Here is a 23,024-nt window from a genome sequence, read left to right as displayed (position 1 = left end):
ATTTTCCACACTAGTGATTTTTAGGCACTGTGAGAAATATATATGTGGTAGAAAAAATGGTTAGAAGCATTAAAAGAGTTAGTCTTATTATGTTGCGGCTTATACGCGACTCTGCGTAATCACTTTATTATTTCCGTGTGTAATTGTTGATAAGTTAAATGTTTCTCTGTGTGTTAATTTATGCTCTGATATAAGACCAACTGAACATTCTATTGTTTTAGTTTTATTTTAAGAGAAGCACTCTCCCATATAGAAGGAGAAATTATAGAGTTTACTTAGGTGGGTATCAACATGGCAGCGGATGGTTTTATTCTGCAGCGAGAGGAAAGGTGTCGTAGCTATACTTTGCATTCATATACGGGTCCTATCTCATTAATTCTCATGGATTAGGTGAGATTTATGCAGATTATTCACAATACCGCGCATTCGGCCTCAAATGTCAAGTGCTACTCTTCCCGGCTGGGGACGACGTGACAAAAATTCTGAGGGAACCTCACGCTACAACTCAATTCATCAGAATTGGGCCAATGTTAGTGACGCCGTTGTTACATGGAATGCGATAATTTCGGTTGAAATACTAGAAGATACCGCCCCAGAGGGTGGGCGAGAATAGTCAAATTTATTGTGTCTCATCGCCCATACCAGTAAGAATTTACGTCTTTTATCCATGAATCACACACGCAAAGTCTGCAATGGAATGTCGCTCAATCCTCATAAATTATCCATCTCAAGCATCCATATGCGGTCGATTAGTTTTTCATGAATTACAATTAATTCAGCCGCCAAAATACTTTACGACACACCAAATCTAGGAGTGTTCTTGTGTGGTGTTAAAATGCAATATCGAATACCCATCTCAATATGCCGAAGAATCTACCATAGGTACATAATAACTTGATCCCAAGAAAACATCCATCCATGCTGGTGGAATTAGATTGCGTGTTTTGTATTGTTAAACTTCCATTTCATAAAATTATTGGTGATTTGTACATAGGTAGTAATTTAGTAATTACGTGTTAAGAGAAATTTGCCTGTAATTTTATCATGCTAACAAATCACAAACAATTTGTATTGTACACTTGAATGCCCAACATGATGATATACTTTTTGGCAGTACCAATATTGGCCCTACAATATACTGCCCCTTTTTCCAATATTTGTTTGCGGCGTCACTGTCTCGTGTTTCTCCAGGGACAGCACACATTGCTGCAGGTAGAAAAGGTAGCCAAAACAATGGTCAGACCCAACAACTCTTCCGTCCCCGAAAACTACGACAATGTTAACATCGTACATAAAATATTGGGCTCCTGTAAGATAAATTCACAAGGAACTTCCAGATATGTATGCGTGTATATAACACCCCAACATAACACTGTTAGAAAGAAATTTTTCGTCTAGAACTTTGAGAGTTAATTTTGAGCTGCATGATTGGGAAACACAAATCAAGTAACTGAACTTTTATTGCACAAAACTGCAAAGAAAATTTGAATTATTTTATTTTTTAATATAAAACACGTTTTGTATACTTTCGGTATTGAAATAATATTTCCCATAAAAGAACAGCATCATAGAGTTATGACGAAGCTTCTGAGTTCTAGGGAAAGATGAGCCTGGGTTATTTACTTCTACACATTAGGACAGTTACAAGAAATTTTACATGCTGATGGCTTGTATAAATAAATTTAAAAAATTGTAAACCATAAACCTTTAGGGAATATTTTACAACACCTTAAAGAAAAGGTTCGGGGTTGTAATTATTGGCAGGCAAAACTAACACTGACCATCAATTCATAATTAAGATTTAGGACGGGAAAGGCCCACAACATCCCATTTCCAGCTGTGTGCCCATGGTACGAAAGATGAGTGCAGACGAAAGCATAACTCAAAGGTGTGTCCCAATTCCCAACTCAAAGGAATAATATGTAAGTTACACCCTTCTTGCATTGGAAATGTTTTGATTAATTCTCCACTTGAGGACTTGCATATTCCACTTCGTGGAATTGTGTGACATGGAGTGATAATACTTAACAAATTGAAATTTCTACACTAAATAGTCTATCGTGTTATTGTTACCCTGGAAATACAAAAGATGATCGTTCGTGGTGGAGTTGCGTGAATTGGAGATTGCATGATGCTGTCTCAAGAGGTAATGAATGTAGTGGAGTTCAAATGTATTACTCTTGTGGTTTTTTTGACCACATGAAAATAATACACCTAGGTTTATTGAAAAAGAAAATTTTTTTTTCTTTACTGTTCTCCATGTTTTTTGGGATAAAGACTGAGCAGGGTAAGGGATTTGGGTGTGTGCGCGACGTGCTATTGTGCGATGTAGAGGCAAAATGTTAGAATAAGAAATATCACTGGTTAAACCCCTCACAGTGGAGTCACACAGGTATAAATTGAGAGCCCTGCGGTATTGAACACACTTTTTTTTGGAAGTTCAGCAGACGCACTATCGACTCTTTCGTGATGTCCAAATACTATGATTGTGAAAGATACGAGGTTTGTAATTAAATTTATAGCTCCGAGCCTTTGAGCACTTTATCAATTTTCACACTCGCTCAAAGGGAATGATACGCGGCCAATTTGGAGTTGTCTCGCGAGGAGGGATCGTTAAAAAAATCATCCTGAGACTCTGCTAAGATTCCATCCATGGTCGTTGTCAAACGAGTTTCACGCATAATGTTTAAAAATTATAATTATCTCTCCGGTGCTATTTCTCATTCGTCATTTTGTAATCCTTCATACGTCGATGAATTGAATGAAGAGGATTCTTGGAGTACCTTCAATGGAGGCAATGCCTTTTTTTACTCCTTTTTTCTCAATCCCTCTGCACTACACACCCCCCTCCATGGCTAGCCATGGAGGAGGGCTAGGTCGTGTTCTCTATATTAAGGTGTCGTCAGACATTGTTTGACAAAAGTGAGGCAATTCAAAGCTCAAGTTGCCACTCTGATTATGCTGTATGTACTCACATAAGAGCACAGTTTTCAACTGAAATTTCTAACAAATCATCCCATTGGTTGGTCAAACTCGCTTGAATTTTTGAAGATTTATGTTCCATCGTAAACATCATCAAACATAGAGATTTACCCTTTCAGTGTAGAATTTTTATTTCAATGAAAAATTGAATGTAAAGAACATCCCCACTATCTGTTAAGATAACTATTCCCTTAAAAACTAAACACCATTTCCTTTAATAAGTCTACTGTTCTGATTTCGATTTAATATAAATTTGATGGCTCGACAGACTGTTTTTTTTCAAATGCCTAAGGATCAAGTTACTCAAATGTAATATATTACATTTGAGGGATATCCGATTAATCAACCGAACACTAAAAGAAATATGCTGGAACATAAACTAATGAGCTTAACGTGGAACAATGAAAGAAGGTAGCAAGTTGATTCCTTTGCTGTTGAAAAAAAATTCTTTTTCGCTCTTAAGATGTTGCCTTAAGTACTTGATACTCAAGATCATTTATTTTTCTATTTTTAATTTTTTTATAAAATAGAGGACGGAAATTTAGTGTTATTTGAAAGTTAATTTAAATTATTTTTGCGGATTCTGAAATCTGCGCAATAAGAATATTGCGGGAGTAAGTAAATGTGAGTATAGTGCAGAAAGCTTTTAGCCTTCGACTATGCATTTTATCATTCTTCTTTTCTTGTCTTGTTCCTTGCCCATCCATCCTGTGTGACAATTTCAATGCACTTTTATGCGACAGTTTTTGCCTATGCAAGTCTACGAAACCTGATCCACACATAAAATGCCCTTACTCATTGCAATTGTAGTACATTGCTACTCCTCCGATGCCGCCCCACTTGGCAAGAGCAGCCAAATCAAGCGGCATGCAGTGTCATTTTAATATGTTTGTAATTTTCAATACAGTGGCTGTCTTTCTCTTTGTCATCTCGTGGTAGCATACATATAAAAAGAAAAAGATTTGAGATGTTAGTGCTTCCGAGTAAGTAGAAATTGCCTGGCTAATTATATCTTCTTTGGATAATGATGAACATCCACTTTGACAAATGAGCTGTCTCTCGGCCTGTAAAATCTCTGCATAAACACACCTTTGTGCACAATTTCATGTTACATGTGAAAGATAGTCATTCAGTATGGCAATATTCGCTCAAGTTGAAACCTCGCTCTTGGTATACCTCGACGTTGTAAGAAAAACATATAGCATTGGAGTGCCGGATGCCTCAGCATCTACTATAAACACAATGCGAGTGCTCCTATCTGAGACCTACGTTCTCTTTCTCTCTCTCCTGAACAACATTGAACATAAACATAAAACATAACCCACACATTTCTAGGTAGGTACCATGAGATGCCGGCTGAATCGTGATTTCTCTATACGCGCCAAAGTTGTTCCTCATGGTGTGGTATATAAAAGCCGGGGATTATGTACAATATATAGCTTGTACGCTGGAGCTCATGTGCTTGGGTTTAGTATGTTTACTTACACGATTCAAAAGAAACCCAACACAAACGAAACACATGCGGAGAAAAAAAACTGGAAACGACTACTCGCCCAACTCCGAGGTTCAAGCCTTAGTTCTTCGGACAGTTTAACATTGGTTGCTAAGCATTTCATACGGTCGGACGTGCTTTTGCTGCGACTGCGCGAATTACTAAAACGCTGTGTTTTTTTGGACCACTCTGGAGGCTGCCAAGGTGTCCATTTCGGTCATTTCCTGGTGAATATCGATGTGTTTTCTGATGGCCAATTGAGCCAAAGAGTGTGAATGAGTGTCTTAATTTCGTGTGGGATTTAATTTTTGGCGCGCAAAATATTTTTTGCACCAAACATCTCAGGCTATCGCTCTGAGAACCTTACCCCATTGACTTGCTGGACCAGATGAGGTCCAATATCTCTCAAGTGTGTTTACATTTGCCAGATAGGCTGGAAATTTATGTTGCATATAATTCAAAATATAATCACTTTACGACCAAGAAAAAGTATTTTGACCTTTTAATAATAAATAATAATGCAAAATAATAAATTAATTATGGATTTTGCATAGAGAAAGACGTTTAAAAAAATAGTACCTATATATCTTTAGAGACTTTTAATCAGTTAATTGTGAGAAAATTGAGACGTTGTATTCGTGACACATTTCGTTTGTTTCCTATTCATCGACTGATGCAAATAAATAAGAGGTGACCTTTTAAACCTGAGTTTGTTTTGACTGAAAGTGAATAAATACTCACAAGGAATTTTTTGTGCTTTTAGCCACAGTGCGTGTGCTTTCGCGTGAGGAATAAAAAAAAAGAGACGCTTACTCTTGTGAAGTGTACAAGAAACTCTAATACCGTGGAATTGTACAAAAAAAAAGTCATTTTCTCTTGAAATTACCAACAAAGCCCAATCAAAATCTTTTTGAGAAAGCTACGAGTGCGGCATTTTTTTGTACAGGAACACTCTGTGTGTACAATTTGTTGTGCTATTCCTGGGCACATTGGTGTCCAGTAAAGTTCATTTTGAATTGTATTTGAATGAGAAATTATTGCCCAATTCACCCAATCTAAGCATACGATTGTTGCATAAAGTGCTGGATGATTGTGAGAATTGTGATTACATGCGACAACGGAGCTATAACTGTTTGTACACAATCCCTGAACTGACAATCTCATCTTGATGCTATGACATATTCATTGGTTCATGGATTAGCAGAAGAGTGATAATAATCAGGTGAGTTCATCCTATCCATCCAACATAACTCGAAGTGGTAGAGAAGATTGGCGCCAATTCTGGGTATTTACGTGCGGTAGAATATATAGAAGTTGAACATACATAATTGTAACCCATGTGTGTGGAGCCGTAAATTTTCCTCGCCACATTACATATCCATTCATCTAGCTTGTGTTACATGTAATTGTTGACCTCTCAACTCTAGACATGTAATTTTCATCCAGAATGACTTTCTGACACAAATTCATTCCATCTCCTTTGCTCAAACCCATTTCTCATGGCAGGAAATTGAGGCTCAACCATGGGAAAAGTGTTTTTATCGAACACTTCAAGGGGAATTTGCTTTTTAGAAAAAAAAAAAAATACCTTCATTGCTATCAGAAAACGATAAGTATCGACTATTGCTTTTCTTCAAGTTGCTCAAGTGAAGAAAAAACCAAACAAATCTTATCACAAGTGCATAGTACATATAGGTATCTAACTTTTCTTTATGTAACAAACAAATAGAGAAAATATCTAATCTTATCATTCAGACCTACTACGAAAATTAAACAAGTCAAAAAAATTAAAGTTTAGCTATATGTTCATAAATAAACTCTCTAATGTATGTCGTTGAATTGAAAAAATTCACCTAATAATTATATTTAGGTCAATTAAAATTAGTTACAGTTTTTTTTTAGTACTAAACTTTGCAAAATATTGAACATTCACTGAAAAGTTTCTCCTTTATAATTTGTAGAGTTCGATATAGAGCCGAGGAGCAAAATATTAGATTCAATAAATTTTCAATCTATTAAAAAAAATCTGTATAACCTTTATGTTACGATTTCTTTAAAATTATATACATGGTATCGATAAACGATTTCAAATTTTCTTAAAATTGTGAAGAGTGTACTAAGATAAGATAGATGATTATAGTCTTCTTTTGCTTTAGAAGACTTAATAGAATTTTCCCATAAATGCATTATAATTTCTTTGAAAACATTCAATTAGAAGTCTTCTCCTAAACTCAACAGCTCGTTTCATCAGATAGTGGTTTCAGTTGGAAGCATAGAGACAAGCTAAAAAGAAAAAAAAAGTTGATAAAAAGAGTTACATAAGGAGGTAGATTAGGCTCTTAATTTATGTTGGAAATCATTAACCTATTTTGTAAAGTTTAAATGTGGATTTCGAATTGGAGCTATGTGGTATATAACGAGGTAATTTTCTGTAGTTTAGCATTTATGTTTTTGAGCATTTAATTTTAATTTTATGTGTTTGACGATTTATCTCCCAATCAATCATCGAAGGCTATCACAATGGATATTGGAGAGCTCTCTGCAGAAGCACAAGAATCGATATAATGAGCAAAACTATGTGGTATTCTTTAATAGCATAAATGGGCAATTAACTTATATTAATCGCGACACACTTGAGGATATTTATTATTGCATAATGTAAAACGTGAAAATATATACATACATTCGCGGTGGAGTTCTAAATTGAAGTTATTTGAAATATGAAAATAACAAATGGGACCATTTATCTTATGTACACATACAAGAGCAATAATTTCGTGTGGACTCTGTTAAAAAACTTTCTTATAGCATTTAATAAAACTAATTAATGTTCCGATAAACTCGTTAAGACTCTATAAATTTGGTTTTTAAGTGGAAAACGTTAGACTTAACTCAAAAGATTTTCAACAGATTCCGAAACATATTTAGGAAACTTTGTCAATCTAGAAAATTTTTATATTAATTTTGTGCTAATATTTGGATTTATCTATAGATTAAAATATAAAGTAGAATTTTTTTAAATGAAGTTTCATTTTAATTGACCGATAACTAAAAATAATTTAATGCAATTTTGCATAAAATTAAGGTAAACAAACATACGAAAATTTTGCAATAGAATGAAAATCAAGGAAAAATGCAAACCTTTTTTTTAAATATCACATTTCCATGAATTGTTTTAGTGGAATTTAATGACATAGGCAAGTATACTGAATATTAGAAATAATGTGATTTTAATAACATATAAACAAACTCATTTCTGCAATACTTTTCTGCTTAGTTATGCAAATTTTGGTGATTTAAAAAAAAAAACAACACAGTCACCACAAGAAATATGCTGAATTTAAGCGCAAATTTTCAAAACGAATAAAACGTTATATGAATATTTTATTTTATTTGCATAATGAAAAAGATTTCTTCCCATATGTTTGCTGTTATTGCAAAAATTGCTAATTTATCACAGGGGGAGATACAATAAATATTTGTAATTAATTCACTCGACAGAGCAGCAAATATGATGCAAAATACTTCTTAAGACAATTACAAACGAGTTTTATCTTCAACCTTTGAGTGAGGAGAAATAATATTAGTCCTCAATGGCATTTCTTGTAAAGCATATTATTCTTTTATGTGACTCTGAGATGGATTCAGCAGAGACATAATTATTGTCTTCCGATGCACTTAAATTGTACGCCTTCGTACATAAATTTTTCCCCAAGACCGGTGTGCGTAGAAGTATTTTGTATCCAGTACACGGGAGAACAAGCGTCAGACACCTGTATCAGTCATTTGGTGTCTCTAGAACTGAATGATGTATTAAAGTCCCCCCAAATGGCATTGCGCCTTTGAAGTTCGAGGCCAATGTAGCCTTCACTTCCTGAATAGAGTCATGCCAGTAGATGCTGGAAATTACGTAAATTGAATATGCAATGAATATACATATACCTACATATGCATGTACTGTACATATTGTTGCATTCGAGCTGTCTTGCATTGAGTGAAAGGGTTTAAATTCTCACACAGTTAAATATCCACTTTATCATCCACCACATGATTTATCGTTAATTTTCAGCAGATATGTAAGCATCACTTCTCCGGTGAATTATCAATTTTTCACTTTGCATCATTGTAAAGTGAAAAAGGAATACAACGAATGCACAAGAGAGTCACGGTACACTCGGAGAAATTCAAAAGATTTATTTAGTGGTAGTACAGTGTTTTTAGTAGATGCCTTTTCGTACTAAAGCTCCATAGGGTAGTGTCAATGTGAAGAAACATTTTATTCTAGTTATTGATGAAAATTTTTCTTCGGAAGGATAATTCGTTCTTTATAGTTCTTATATATTTTATTTTTGAATCATATAAATTTATAAAATTTATATGTTACCTATAGCTTTTATCGGAAAGGATACTATAAGAAGTTTGAGTGTATGTGCTTAATATAATACAGAAGATGGTAAATTTCTCCTCAAGATGCACCACGGGCAATCAATTGGGGGCAAAAATAATCATTAAAGAGACAGAAGAGACTTTCGTATAGCGTTTCCTTTGGCTCCCCACAACGGCATATTATGTACCTCCACTGGGGAATTGACAATATAAAACGCGCTATAAATATGAGCACGATTCATTTCATAAGACAGATTGGTGAGGTATTGGTTAATAAAATTTATATCTCTTGCACAGTTCCATGAGGCAATTATGCACGGTGACTTCCACCACATGTGCAGCTGAATAATGGGAAGTAATGCTTTATGAAAATGGCATTAAAGATGAAAATTTTGTTCATTTTTTCGATAATCGTGAAAATTAATTTTGTCACAGCTCCATCATGGTGGTCGCCAGTCTTCAGATCATCTCCTCTCTGTCTGCCATTAATCATGTGTCCATGTTATTAATTGTTGATGGTATTCACAGTTGTCAGACTACAAAACCTCTAATTACAGTCAACAATCCTCTTTTCCTACTTCTTTTGCTTTCCTCTGCGCATATCGACTTTTTTTCTGAGCCTCTCCCTCTTTTATTCACAAATTGAGATCACAGTTTAATTACACTGATTGATGCCCTCCTCTGTATACACCACAAACTCATTCTCTCCACCATCTTTCCCAATTTTAAAAGACTGTCCTCATTACTCTTCTTCAAAAAAGCCCCCAAAACGTTTTATTCATCACTCCAATGACACGAGATTCTCCTCAATTCCACACCAAAATAAAATACAAAAGTCAAAATTTGGATGAAAGGAATAAACAGTGCTACATAATGTATATGTTGAATTGATACAAATGTAGGTATTATGTAGGTACTTAAAAATTGTATATTTTTATTGTTAACCACTTGAAGATCTTTTTAACACACAAACATATTTCCTGGGATGACATCTCAATTCAATACCGTGTGGGCGACATGAACAAGATCAATCACAAAATCTCTATGACATTCCCTTATTATTATTTTTTTTCTTTAACATTGAAAAAGAAAATCCATCATCAGATTGAGTCCGTGTTCCAATTCATTTTGGAGTGGAAACACCGAGTATTTCTAATTAATCACAAATATTATACAAATCTCCGTTGCCCCCTGAACTTGAGGAATGTAGGGTATCAATTAGTGTCAGGAATATTTCAGATTATAAGCATAAATGAGTTGATGCTCACCCAGATGAGATGCAAATTAAGGTTGATATAATTCTCAAAAAAATCAGTGTGCATCGTCTCGAAAAATTTCCATATTGAAGTATTTTGGGCACATCTCTTGGGAGGAGTCGCATATTAAAAATATACTTTTTGCAGCATCGTGTGTGAGATTTATTTAAATTAGATACGCTTTTTTGGCGAAAATACACCCATTGCGGAGACGCAGTACCTCTTTTAGCTCTGATTTTTAATGTATATCGTGTAGAGTTTATGGGAAAATCAGCAAAGAAAGGTATGTATGGTACATACATTTAATACTCACATACAGTTCAATAAATTCTGGTTTTATGCATACAGTTTAATTTAACATAAAATAGTGTATTTTATGGATCTTTGATTAATGGAAACAATTTTCAGGTAAATTATAATTATTTTAGATACAAATAGATATAATTGACTAGTATTTTATAGCTTCAAAATCGCAAACTTTTTTATGAAAAGCTCAACAGTTTCACATTATGTGATTCCTCACTACAATCTCTTTACAAAATGAGATGACTTTTAAATTTTTCCAACTCAAGTGAAAGAAATGAACATTTTGAATAAAAAAAAAAATTTTCCCACGTTGTAAATGAATTCTCATTTCTGATACTTTTTCGCCTGAAGAGCACGAACCAGCCAAATTTCCCATGTGACGCTTTTGACAGCGTCGTGCTTGAAGAGCTACTTTATAACAACAAACTATAATTAATGTTTAAACTTTTTGTCATTCACATGAGGAAGAGGAATCCACCAGCAGTGATTTTATACACTCTGTAGCAAGATGTATATTTTATATGGGGTATATATTGCCACAAGAACTCACCCTGGAGGGACAATTAAGCAATTACGTTGATGATGGGCTGCTCTCAAAATTGACCTTGATCGTGAGAAACTGAATTTCATTGAAAGGAAATCATTGAACTTTTATGGTGTTGGCTTTTCGATTTCAACCGAGATTGGTAGTTGGATTCGCAATGTGGTAGTTTGTTGCCTAGGTAGTGCTTTTGTAGGATTTGAGTACACGATTGTAAATTTTCAACGTAATTGCCCGTAAAAGTTCCGTTGCAGATTTCCATGTCGGTGTACTTTAATATAGAGATGGTGAAAATGTCATAACATTTTACAATGCTACGACACCCCATTAATTAAAACATGCCACAAAGTGCCATAGGTGGGAATTTATGTTTAAGGAAGGGGAACACAAGCTGGATTAGTTTTTGGGAGGGAAAAGCTCTCGGCCGGATGTGTGGTGAGCAGAATTGGTGAAGAAGCGCACAATTTGAGGTTCCTTCTGCACGGTTGCATTTTGCCGACGAAAATTAACAAAAACCTCAAAGCCATATATAAAGTCGGAGTTGGTATCTAGCCTCCGGAACGATGTTCTTATACATAGTTTGCCTTCCGCCATGTGGATACAAAAAGAGCCCCATGCTGAGTCTCACACCTGTTGATCGAAGCGTGTCGCGATTATGCAACACATTCCACGCCGGTATAATTTCTTCCATGTCTTTCCTGCGACAAGGTCGAGAACGGAGTTCAAGGAAAGATTGTAATTGTGATGATTTTCTTCATCCCCTGCCCTGAATCATTCTTCTGCGAATTTTTTATGGGTCATCGCATGAAGAGCGTGAGAAGGCAGAACATGCTTAAGAAGAATAAATCTATATATTTAAGATAATTGTGACTCTGGGCTGTTTCATTTTCTTTTCATTGATCGGTGAGTGACAAAAAATGTGTGGACGGAAGTGACTGATTAACCCTTCATTTAATACTAGGTACCTACATATATATGTGAAAAAATCGACTAATTGGAGAGATCACTTTCCAATTGAACGTTATATGTATTCTGAAAGAGTTATGATGGGAAGCGGAAGACAACTTGAGAAAAGGGACTATATAAAATTTCAGAATTGTCGTTGCCTGTGAAAGATGATACCAATTTGGTCATACGGTGTATGTATATTGAAAAATTCAGAAGCCATGCAACTTTTATGCTCTTCGACGTATTGAATTCACTTGAGAAGTCACACGAGCTTCAATGCCCCGTGAAAGAGTAAACGCATAAGACTAAAACCATTAAATGCAACATTAAGCATTTTATATACGGCCATCATGTGAGATTATTAACTCAAAATTTCCACTTTTACTATCTCAGCGATTAATCAAAAAAGGCACTACTATCTGGCTGAATGGCGATGAAACTGTGTTAATCTCCTCAATAGATATCGGACACGGCATTAATCTGTAGTAGACGGTAAAGAAAGAGAGGTCTGCAAAAGAATATTATTGTGTTTTCACATCAACAAGCTACACCGACAATTAAAACCATATCTTTAGGCCTCGTTTTGTCGGACGCTTGTCAAAAAATATACTTTTCACGATTTATGTTATGTGTGTTGAGTATTATCTTTAGCTTCGGAATGGTAGTAAAATTGATTGCATGCTGAGAGCAGAATTTACTAATTAATGATATTGCACTCTTTGAAGAGAATAAATCAGGCGTATAACAAGGTTTATACCCCTCGAAGCTGTTAATTAGCCAAGAGTGTATCTAAAATATCAAAAGAACCGAAAAAATCGTACGTCATTAACAAAGAAGCTGCTAAATGAATGAGATGCACCCGTCGATGGGAATTCAAATGAGTTACGATAATCACACGAATGGGTATTTAACTCGGTTGGGTATCATACTTAGCAGATTATGGTTAAAGGTACCTCAGGTGAATTTCGGTCAATCTTCTGATAAATTGTTAATTTAATTCCGTCTTTTATTGATTCAATCAAAAATCTCCACTCCCAAAAGATTTTCTTTTCCCTGAAACTCTCCAACGAAGAATGTCTCAGAAGTAGATTTATCTTTTTTGTGATTTCGTCTAAAGTGTACCTGTTCTTCTAAATGAAATTTAGAGAGTAAAGCTTCATTCAAATTAACTATAATCAACTTCATTAGTTGCATCCTGTAACTCGAGAAGCAGGTTTGTGAATAATCTGCATGAAGTTTACTTCATAACGAGTAATCTCGTCTTATATCCTCATTAGTTTCCTATCTGCGCTCACAGGGCAAATAAGATACCCATTGCAAAAAGTTAAGGTATTTTGAAAAGCTTGTTTGTAGGAGTCTCGGTGTATAAAATAAACTTCTACATACCTTTGCTCTTCTTTAAGTCAACCTCATCTCATATTTAATATTAAAATATTACCTCAATTAGTCGCTGTAATTGGAGCATATCGCGAAACTCTTATACCTTTGCCCTAGCTTATTTATTCTACATTTCTTTTTTTGTCAACCACATGTTGCAAGAAACACGCCATCCAAGTTGCGAGAACTGATAATGAAAAGCAATTAGCCTATGTTTGTTTATATCGTCTTAATTAACCTCCTTCCTTCATATCCCTGAATTCTCACATATCAATTAAAGAGATCCTCTTTCGTGCAGAATTAATGTGAAAACAGTTGTTCATTAATCGCTTCAAGAGTCAAAAGACCCAGAGCAAAAATTTTGTTAGGATTGAGAAGTTTTTCTTAGGGCTGAGGAGGGACGTGAGTTTATGCAAGAGTGGCAAACAAAATGGAACATTTTTTTCTCACCCGAAATAATATCCATGCTCACACAGTGATCTCTCCAGATCACTAATTTCAAAAGTCGATTAGATTTTGACTTTTTTAGACGTTTTTTTCTTTTTTTTTTTGTTAAGAAACCATGAAATCCATAAATCACCCTGAAATCCTATATTGCTTTCTCTGTTCCCTCTTCATGTTTGGCATATCTATATAACAACAATCTTTTTGAATTTCGAACCATTGTCCACATTTTTGCCATCGATGCACGATATTCTCTTTTTTTTTTGGTCAGTGTCCCTTTAAATGGTTCCCTTTAGTGACCCTCTTTTTTTTCAGCTCTTCGCACACAAAAAAAGCGTTTGAATCCCAAAAATTTGTCAAATGGTTGTTTTGAAGAAGTCTCAGGAGACGTGCAGTAGAATTGATTGAGCGTCTTGGCCTAATATTTGAAGAATCTCGGTAATTTCTCACAGGCGACACGAGGGAATTTACTATTCAAGGAGTCACATTTATATTGAGAAGAAAGCATGCAAAATAATTCTTCTCATTTCACCAAAAGTTGTTTTGAATGATATCCTAAGCTCTATATAACTACATGTCATATTTCCTCCTATATATCAACTTCCTGTGACACATTCATATTCAATGGCATGGCAATAATTCACATAATAAAATTCTCACTGTACTTTTGCACTTTTATCGATAAAATAAAATCATGCAGTCTAAAAATTACAATATCAATTATACGCGAGACATATTCGCAAAACTGGCAGTATTGAAGGCTAAAGAGACAATTTATTCTTGATGATTTTTCAGCGAACACCAAAAAAAAAAGAGGATTCGAATAAAAGCCATGAAGCGCGGATTAAGTGGCTGTCAATTCATTTTTGCGACGTTGGTGTGAATAACCATATCACACAGCGTATGATCGGCGCACGAAAGAGTGCATTCGAATGTTGAAACGTAAGCATGTTTATAGATTTTGAGCAAAAACGAAAGCAAGAAAAGCACAGTCAGAGATTCTATCTGCATTGTTTGTAAAAAAAAAAAAGAGTTTCACGTTCTTACCGTGGCACACCGCGATGCCGATGGGCACCACATGCCGAGAGAGCTCCAGACGAGCTTCTAAATAAACAATGGGTGACAAAAATATTGATACAAGGATTATTTATAAAAAAAATCAGAATGGGTACCAGCGTATGATGTCTTCAAAAAATTATTAGGATCACAGGAATTGACTTTCGCCTTCCAGACTCTCGCGAGATTTATTTTGTAATATATCAAATTTTGAAAAAAGATTTGTCAGTTTTCTGAAACAGTTTGATTATGCACATGTAATAAAAGCGCCTCTCTAATTTTTTTTCCTAAAAATTAATACACAGCAATTTTCCATATGCATCCATAACATTAACCAGCCATCGAAATTCTAGAAGTGAAATTAGAGTAAATGAAAAGAATAATCGAGCGTACATAAAATTTTAAATATATTACTCTCATAATCTTTTGAAAACTTAAAGCATATACCAAAAACTGCTGGTAACATTTTGACATAGCCTGTATCCTTAAATGCAACCAAACTGGGCAGTGTCTTTTTGGTTGGTGTAAATTTAGAGTTTGGTTTGGGCTCTTGGGGAAGTGGTAGGATACTTTATTCGGTAGAACAATGGACCAAGTGGGAGAAACTCAAGTTCTTCGTTGGTGGATAAGTTAACTGGACGCATTATATTTAAATGCGACAGGATTCTCAGAAGACTTCAAGTCTTTTTGCGTGCAGACCTTTTAAAATATCACACTGAAGCATAAGCAACAAACAGGTTTACGAGTTAAGATATGAACAAGTGGATGGTAGCGTATGATATCCACTCAATCGGATGATTCTTATGTTTTAAGAAATTGTACTCCCTGTCTTGCCTCTGATATTCAATTCTACCGCAATGCCAATAGGTCATGATTGTTTAAATTACCTTTAGAGAGCTTCTGATGCTCATGCCTCCTCACATTGCGCTGTCTGAATTTCTTGCTTTCTATGCATAATTCAAGCGTGGTCATTTAGCGTAAATCTCCCAGAAGACAAATAAGTCTGAGGAGCGCTATAGGAGGAATAAAGGAGTAATTAAAACTGCTTGCATGTACAAACTTCAAAATGAATCACAGCTAAAAGGGAACATTTGAAGCTGATTCATGTCAACAAATTAAAGGCACAATATTTGACTGTGAATGATATCACTTCTTGGAAGAAATCTCATTTAATCCATCTTCTCTTACTAGATATGGTTGTTCCAGAGAATAAAGTGTAGCTCTCTGGAGAATAAAAACAAATCATTTGATGTCACCATGTACACGAGGACATGATGATAGCAATTAATAAGTGTCGCATTTATTTATCTGCCTTTGCTGTCTATGCTGTATTGTTCGTTCCTATTGGCTACATATGTTATGAAGAAAGCGCCTTCGCAGTGTTGGAGTGTGTTGTACAGAATATGAATATGATCTTTCGAGTGATATAAAAAGCAGAAAGGAGTGCTGAGTATGACAAAAATGGAGGCAAAGAGAGAGTATTAGGAGGCATGATAACCTAAATAAATACAATGTTGAGTGTACGATAACAGGTTTGATGGTCTCAAGAAGTTCGTGATAAAATACATAGCACATCAAATATTTAATTTGAAGTTGTCTCCATGGTGTTTTCAATAAAGATATAAAATTTCTATCTCGTTTTAAAACGATCTCACGGGAGAGATATGACTTTGATGAGATCGATGAACCCAGTATGTAAGAAGCCCCACTCTCAACCATATAAGAAAATTATTGTAAGAATTGATAACGGGAAAGAAAATGTACAATTTTCAAGATATCATTTTAAAAGAAAAAAAAATCATTTGATGGTTATTCTTTGACTCTCTGTTGTAATTGATGTATAAATCCAACATTCATGACAACTCCCATCAGTCTGATTGAATTGAAGTGGCAAATAGATTTTTCGCAATATCTTTCAATAAAAAGCCACACCTTGCACCGTAAAGAGATGTTCGTATATATCTAATTGATATTTTTCCATGCATTTTTTTTTTTGCTTCCAACACAACACCTTGAAGTGTTTGTATGATCTACAAGCAGATGTTTCCTGTTTTATTATATTAGAGAAGCACTTCATTTTGTCACTGAGAGTTTTATGTTGCCGATGCATAAATTCCATCAACTAATTTATTTGTCGGATGGTTTATAAAATTTCAATTAGCAAGAAGCTATAAATGTTAAAATATTTTACATTTATTTTACACGTTTTGCACACGCAATAGAATGGCAATTCCAACAAATTTCTCCTATGAGACAATATATATGGCAACTGGTGGAATACCAATAAATAAATTGAATTTAGCAAACGGCTCAAATATGGGAACTACACATAACTTCGACACAGTCAATAAAAATATTTCAAACGATTTTTCTTTGTAGATCAATGAAATATTAAATTATTCATCTGAAACTCTTGATTTAAAAAAAAATACAATACTATCTATTAAGCTGTTTTAAAATTAAAAGTTTTCTTGTCAGCTTCTGGGTGGACCTTTGAACTGAAATGGTGTCATAAATTAAATTCCACAAACATAAACAGAGTGATATATAATGGCATAACATTCTACATATTGCAAAAAATATAATAATTTTCTTCTCATACCACTCATGAATATTTCTATATATGGTTCAGTGAAAAAGACAAGAAAATATTTTAGATAATAGCACTTAAAATGGCATGGCAAAAATTGTCTTATTCTCTTATCGCGTTAATGGTAGAGAATGGTAATAGGTTTCTTTATCACCCTGACGTTATTTGGCTTGTTCTACTTGTTGAACAAATAAATGGTGAAACGCGGTCTGGCAAATGCTTTTTTGTGCAAAATTTAACTGTTTAACTAAATGTTGGACGTTCAAATACAATCTTGGCTCTAAAAAATGAATCCGCAGAGATATGTGGAAATAAGAAAGAATATCGCACCATAGAGTGTCCGCAAAGGACATTTCTCTGCCCATGAGCAACGCAGATATTTGCATTTGAAATTACTTTACTCGCAACAAATGGAAATATCGTATACATTTTTTTTTGCAAAATCCAGCATGAAATACCTTTCAGTGCGACATTGTTGATTGCTGTAGAAGCATAAAAGTTGCTCGTATGACCATATTTTCACGTAACAATTTGTGTTTGTTCACCTTTATTATTATATTTAATTTTTGTGCTATATTTACCTCCTGTGTTATTTAACATTTTGCATTGGCAAACACAAAAAGGTGACTTAATGTCTGATATGGCCCATGAGATAATTCTTTTCCGCGAAAAATTGTGTTTTTTCTATTGCTTAAAAAATGTTTTTTCTTCAAACACACCAGATAATATTTCTGCGGTATACGTGAACGTAATCACACAAACATTTTGAACTTTGGCTTTGGACAATTTTTTCGCCACCCATAAGAACCCAAAAGCCTTCAGTTTTCTATCAAAATCTCATTAAGTGTGATGCCTCTGTGACAAGTGGTTTCTTAAACAATCTAATCATATTACGTAAAAATAAATTAATCAACGTATATGTATTGACTTGGGTTAAAAAAAATTAAAAGAACTGTCAGAGAAATAAACGTTGAGGAGATAAAACTGACGCAAATGGTTTTCATAAAATTAATTGTTTTGCTTCCTTTAGAACCGATGGAATGACCTTCCTTATTTATTGCACATACACAGTCTTCAATTCACATTAAATTTCATAGAGAAATATTTCTTAGCCAGACTTTGTGGCACTTCCACAAATGATTACTGTCTTCATTTTTACTTCGGTATTGTATTTAATATCATTTAATGTGTTGCTTTTACTGTCTCAGTGACTTTTATTATTTGCTATGATTAAGCATATTAAAAAACCGCCAAATGGTGAATTTATGGGCACGCCTCGCATGGGAAAAAAGCTTCTCTGATTCATTTTGAGATTTTATTATATATAGAACAAAAGCCACTTTAAAAGTCCTAAAAATTATTGAAATCAAATATAGAGGAGTAAATACTGACCAAATATGTGGTGCTTCTCGCACCTCTACATTTATCCGAGATATAACGTAATTTCCTAATGTCTTAATCGTTTTATTTGCAGAATGGATCTTTTGGCGGCATTTGTTGTCTTCATGACACTATCTTCATCGCTAGTGGTATTATGTGAGAAAGAACATGACTTTAGATACATCGCTTATCAAGGTAAGAGAGTTTAAATTGTAGCATGTTTGTGCTCTAAACTGTACCCATAAACCCTTCTTGTGAATGTGACACATTGCGCAAAGGAATCGTATACTTCCACCAATATGATGGTTAATTCACCATTTTCTCTTATGTGAACCACATAAACTCTTTCAGACTTATTAAGGAAATTTAATAAAATTTATTCATTTGGTCCACATGACAGTAACTAAATGTTAATGAAATCTTTGTACGAGTAATTTAAAAAAAAAAGTAAAGTAAAATATATATAAATGCATAGATATATACATTATATATATACATATAAAAATGCAAAGATAAATATATATAAACTGCAAAGATAAAAATTAAATATAGCATGGATGGAACAGTATAAAGCGAAAGAACGGTAAGTAAAACTTACGGGCTGTGATTCTTTCTTTGTCAGTGAAATGTGAAATTGACGGAAAAATGAGGATGGGCAAATTTTGAGGAAGGCTTTCTCGCGCACCGAATCACAGACAACGCTCAGACATTTTGTGAAAAGCCTTAATCGTGGGCGTTGGCTGTGATTCGGTACGCGAGAAAGCCTTCCTCAAAATTTGCCCATCCTCATTTTTCCGTCAATTTCACATTTCACTGACAAAGAAAGAATCACAGCCCGTAAGTTTTACTTACCGTTCTTTCGCTTTATACTGTTCCATCCATGCTATATTTAATTTTTATCTTTGCAGTTTATATATATTTATCTTTGCATTTTTATATGTATATATATAATGTATATATCTATGCATTTATATATATTTTACTTTACTTTTATATTGTATATATAAAACGGTCTTATGCAACTCAAGATATGACATGTAAACTTTAAAACGCGATATCTCCGGAACGGCTACATAGATTTTCTTCATTTTTGGCATGGTGATAGATACTATAGTCAACTATAACATATCAAAATTTGAAGCAATTCTATAAAGCGGTGCTCGAGATATTCATCGAAAACTCATCGAAAATTTTGTTTTCGATTTTAGCGCCACTTGCGGTCATTTTTTGAATTTGCGATGTTCCGAGCAGTTGTAGGGCTGATTAATATCTTTCATTTGAGCCCGAGTTGATCAAAATCGGTCAAGCCGTTCTCGAGTTATGGCCGATTTTCGATGAAAAATTGTGGCGGCCATATTGGCTAAACGGCTTGACCGATTTTCGAAAATGAAGTATCGTTGGAAAGGTCTTGATGGCCCCTACAACATATCAAAATTTCAAAGTCCTACCTATAATAGCGGCTGAGATATAGGCAAAACAAAATTTTGAGGTTATTCAAAATGGCGGACGGAGGGGTGGGGGGTCGGATTTGACTTCATAATCGGATGTCTTCCACCCGATATATGAACTTTGCCGTTGACCGCAAGTCTCTATCTATCACCGTTCTCTTGCAATATTGCGTTACATTCCGGCCGGACGGCCGGACGGACGGCCGGCCGGAAAGATTTTTGGCGCCACCATTTTTTGGAATATAGGGACCCTAATTCGTGCTCATCCCAAGTTTGAGCCCGATCTGACGACTTTGCATTTTTGAGTGTACACAGAAGCTGTGCTTCTTTGAAGAAAGAATCACAGCTAAAAATCTACTTGTAGATTAAATTACAGTAAAATTATACTATAAAGGGGTAATTTACAAAGAATGTGTCGTGCAGTGTGGACTCTACAGTGGATTGCAATATAATAGTTGTTAAAAAGCCGCTTGTAAATGACAAATCAGGTGAATTGTCATGCAAAACACTTCTTTTGCCATTCAATTGAATTTTTGTTCCATTGCATGTCTCACCTCAATCAAATTGATGCCTTTAATCAGCATGTAATTAAGTACTTAACGCGAATTGGTAATTAATTGCGAACACAAAATAAATATGACGTGTGGCAAATTGTGTGTAATATCTGTTTCATTAAATTAATGGATGATAGTTAATTTTTGAAAAGAAAGGCCATTAAATAAAAATAATTTTGCTACAACAGCAATAAATTTATTTGATCTTTTCAGTTAATGTATCACACAGTCTCGATTAAGGTAGCAATCTCTTATGAAGAGTGGGGGGTATTTAAGAGTAATATCATTAATCGTCAAAAATTAATCATCGACCATTTAGTGGAATCTCACATTACCTTGAGGATTTCACTACCTACACGTAGCATTTCCAACAAAGCAACGTGGAAAAGTCGTGAAATTCTTCTCAAGAGATTGTCTCACCGATTAGGTTTGCAAGTGAGGAAAACCACTTTTGCAGTTATCCTCTCGTGGAAACTCACCAGAGACAAACTAATTGCAGAAAAACGATTGATTTACTGCCCAACGTGATTAAAAATTAAGTCTTCAATCATGACATTATTGAAGAATGACTTGTGGCTATTTTTACGTACCTTACACTACGTCCGTATTGACTAATAGACATAACTCAAATAGAATTTTATATACTTTGTTGGAATCGATGCGGAAAAAATGGCACTGATGTCAGTGCCAGTTTCTTTCGCGCTGTACAAGAAAGAGTTGAGTTCTTTTAGTAAAAAAAAAACAACATGAAAGAAAGATGAAAAAACTTCAGCATATATAAATTTATTTAAGAAAAAAAGCTCAACACTGATCATTGTCGATATGCAGGGAATGCGAAATCGATCAAGTTCCTGTTCTCAATCATATGATTTTTTCACCACATGTTATAATGATCAACAATACAGTGATTCACCAAAAAAAAAATGATGAACCAAAGAGATGAGACATGGTTGAATGCTTGCTCTTAACTCTTTAATTTTGAATGAAATGAAATTTAGAATCTTTACAAATTCAAAAATTTCTTCAACTAAAGTTAATGCTTCAAATGTTTTCCATAATGACCTAAAGAAGACTCTACGAAAAAAAAAATGAAAGAAAAATCTCTCTTACTCTGAAGTATTATCTTAATAGGTTAAAACGAAGTCTTTCACTTTCTTGTGTTTTTTTCACGGGTCATAAAAACTCTAAGAAACGATAGTTTGCAATAATTATGCTTTCTACAAAAGACCACGCGATTGGCTTTAATACGGAGAAGCGGAATTAAAAGTTGGATATAAATTGGAATTGTGGGTCTTTTAATCACACGTTAAAGAGTGATCATTGATTGTTCTCTTGTGATGTTCTCCGTTCAAAGCCCAGTTGCCTCTTACCACATTTTTACTTTTCATGATTAGTCTTTTTTTGGTCTTTTCCACGCTTCTCATTTCTTTTTTTTTTTTTATTAAACCCAACTGATCACAATGATTGAACGATTTTGTGATCCATGGTAAATCCTCTGTGAGGCGGAAGATCTTCGGTGAGTTGCCGCGTGGAAAAGAATAGAAGAAATAGATATCTCACACTGCGGGTGGCTGCAATGTGGGTTAAATGCTGGTGAAGACACATTCGGTAGATAGGAATACAAAAAAAATGAAGAAATCTCCTCCTTCACGGATGGTAGATCGCAATTAGATTGTCGCGTAACGGTTAACGAGTTGGTGCTGATGAAAAAGGAATTGATGAGTGAGAAATTCAATCTTGCATTTTCTTTAAATCACAAGAATTTTTTTTGCGTCTTCATAAAAGTTCCTTTCGATGCGACAACATTCTTCATCGAGGTGCATTGTAGCATATCGGATGTATATGCACTGGAGGTTTCGGCATCCACAAGAAAGTCGCGGGACAACCTGAGTGGATATGGTTGAAACATTTTATATATGGCGAACACTGATGGACGCAATGTGAGCTTCAATTTGCTGGCGATATGCGGCACCGAAGCAATAAAAACGACAGATTTCTTGAGACATGCCAATGCAATAAAAGTACACGAGAGACTTTTTCCATACACACACCATACCATTCCTCCTGTACAATTTTAATCTCAAATAAAACAGTGGTAACACTGTGACCTTACACGGAATGCAAACCTCACCATATTAGTGACGATGGCATCTTCAATCTCCTCGCAGTGCTTTGGCACTTTGGTCACCTCGGCTCACTTCAGAGAGAGGTGGTACATGAATTTCCTGGATACGATTTTCCATCAGGAAATAACACGCTATACT

The 23,024-nt window shown here is 34.7% G+C and overlaps 1 protein-coding gene across 1 annotated transcript in view; it reads left to right on the top strand.

Annotated features, from left to right (window-relative positions):
* Nucleotides 1-4,573: 4,573 nt before the first annotated feature.
* Nucleotides 4,574-23,024, top strand: part of LOC129797444 (semaphorin-5B) — a 63,858-nt gene continuing 45,407 nt past the window's right edge. The window contains exons 1-2 of the mRNA XM_055840006.1: nt 4,574-5,696; nt 18,853-18,953. Coding sequence (XP_055695981.1) covers nt 18,854-18,953 — 100 coding nt within the window. The 5' untranslated portion in view covers nt 4,574-5,696; nt 18,853. The remainder of the gene's footprint in view (nt 5,697-18,852; nt 18,954-23,024) is intronic.

Source organism: Lutzomyia longipalpis, chromosome 1, assembly GCF_024334085.1.
Source record: "Lutzomyia longipalpis isolate SR_M1_2022 chromosome 1, ASM2433408v1".
In the NCBI taxonomy this organism is placed as follows: domain Eukaryota; kingdom Metazoa; phylum Arthropoda; class Insecta; order Diptera; family Psychodidae; genus Lutzomyia; species Lutzomyia longipalpis.
The sequence above is the reverse complement of the archived record's forward strand: the minus strand, read 5'-3'. Positions and strand labels throughout refer to the sequence as shown.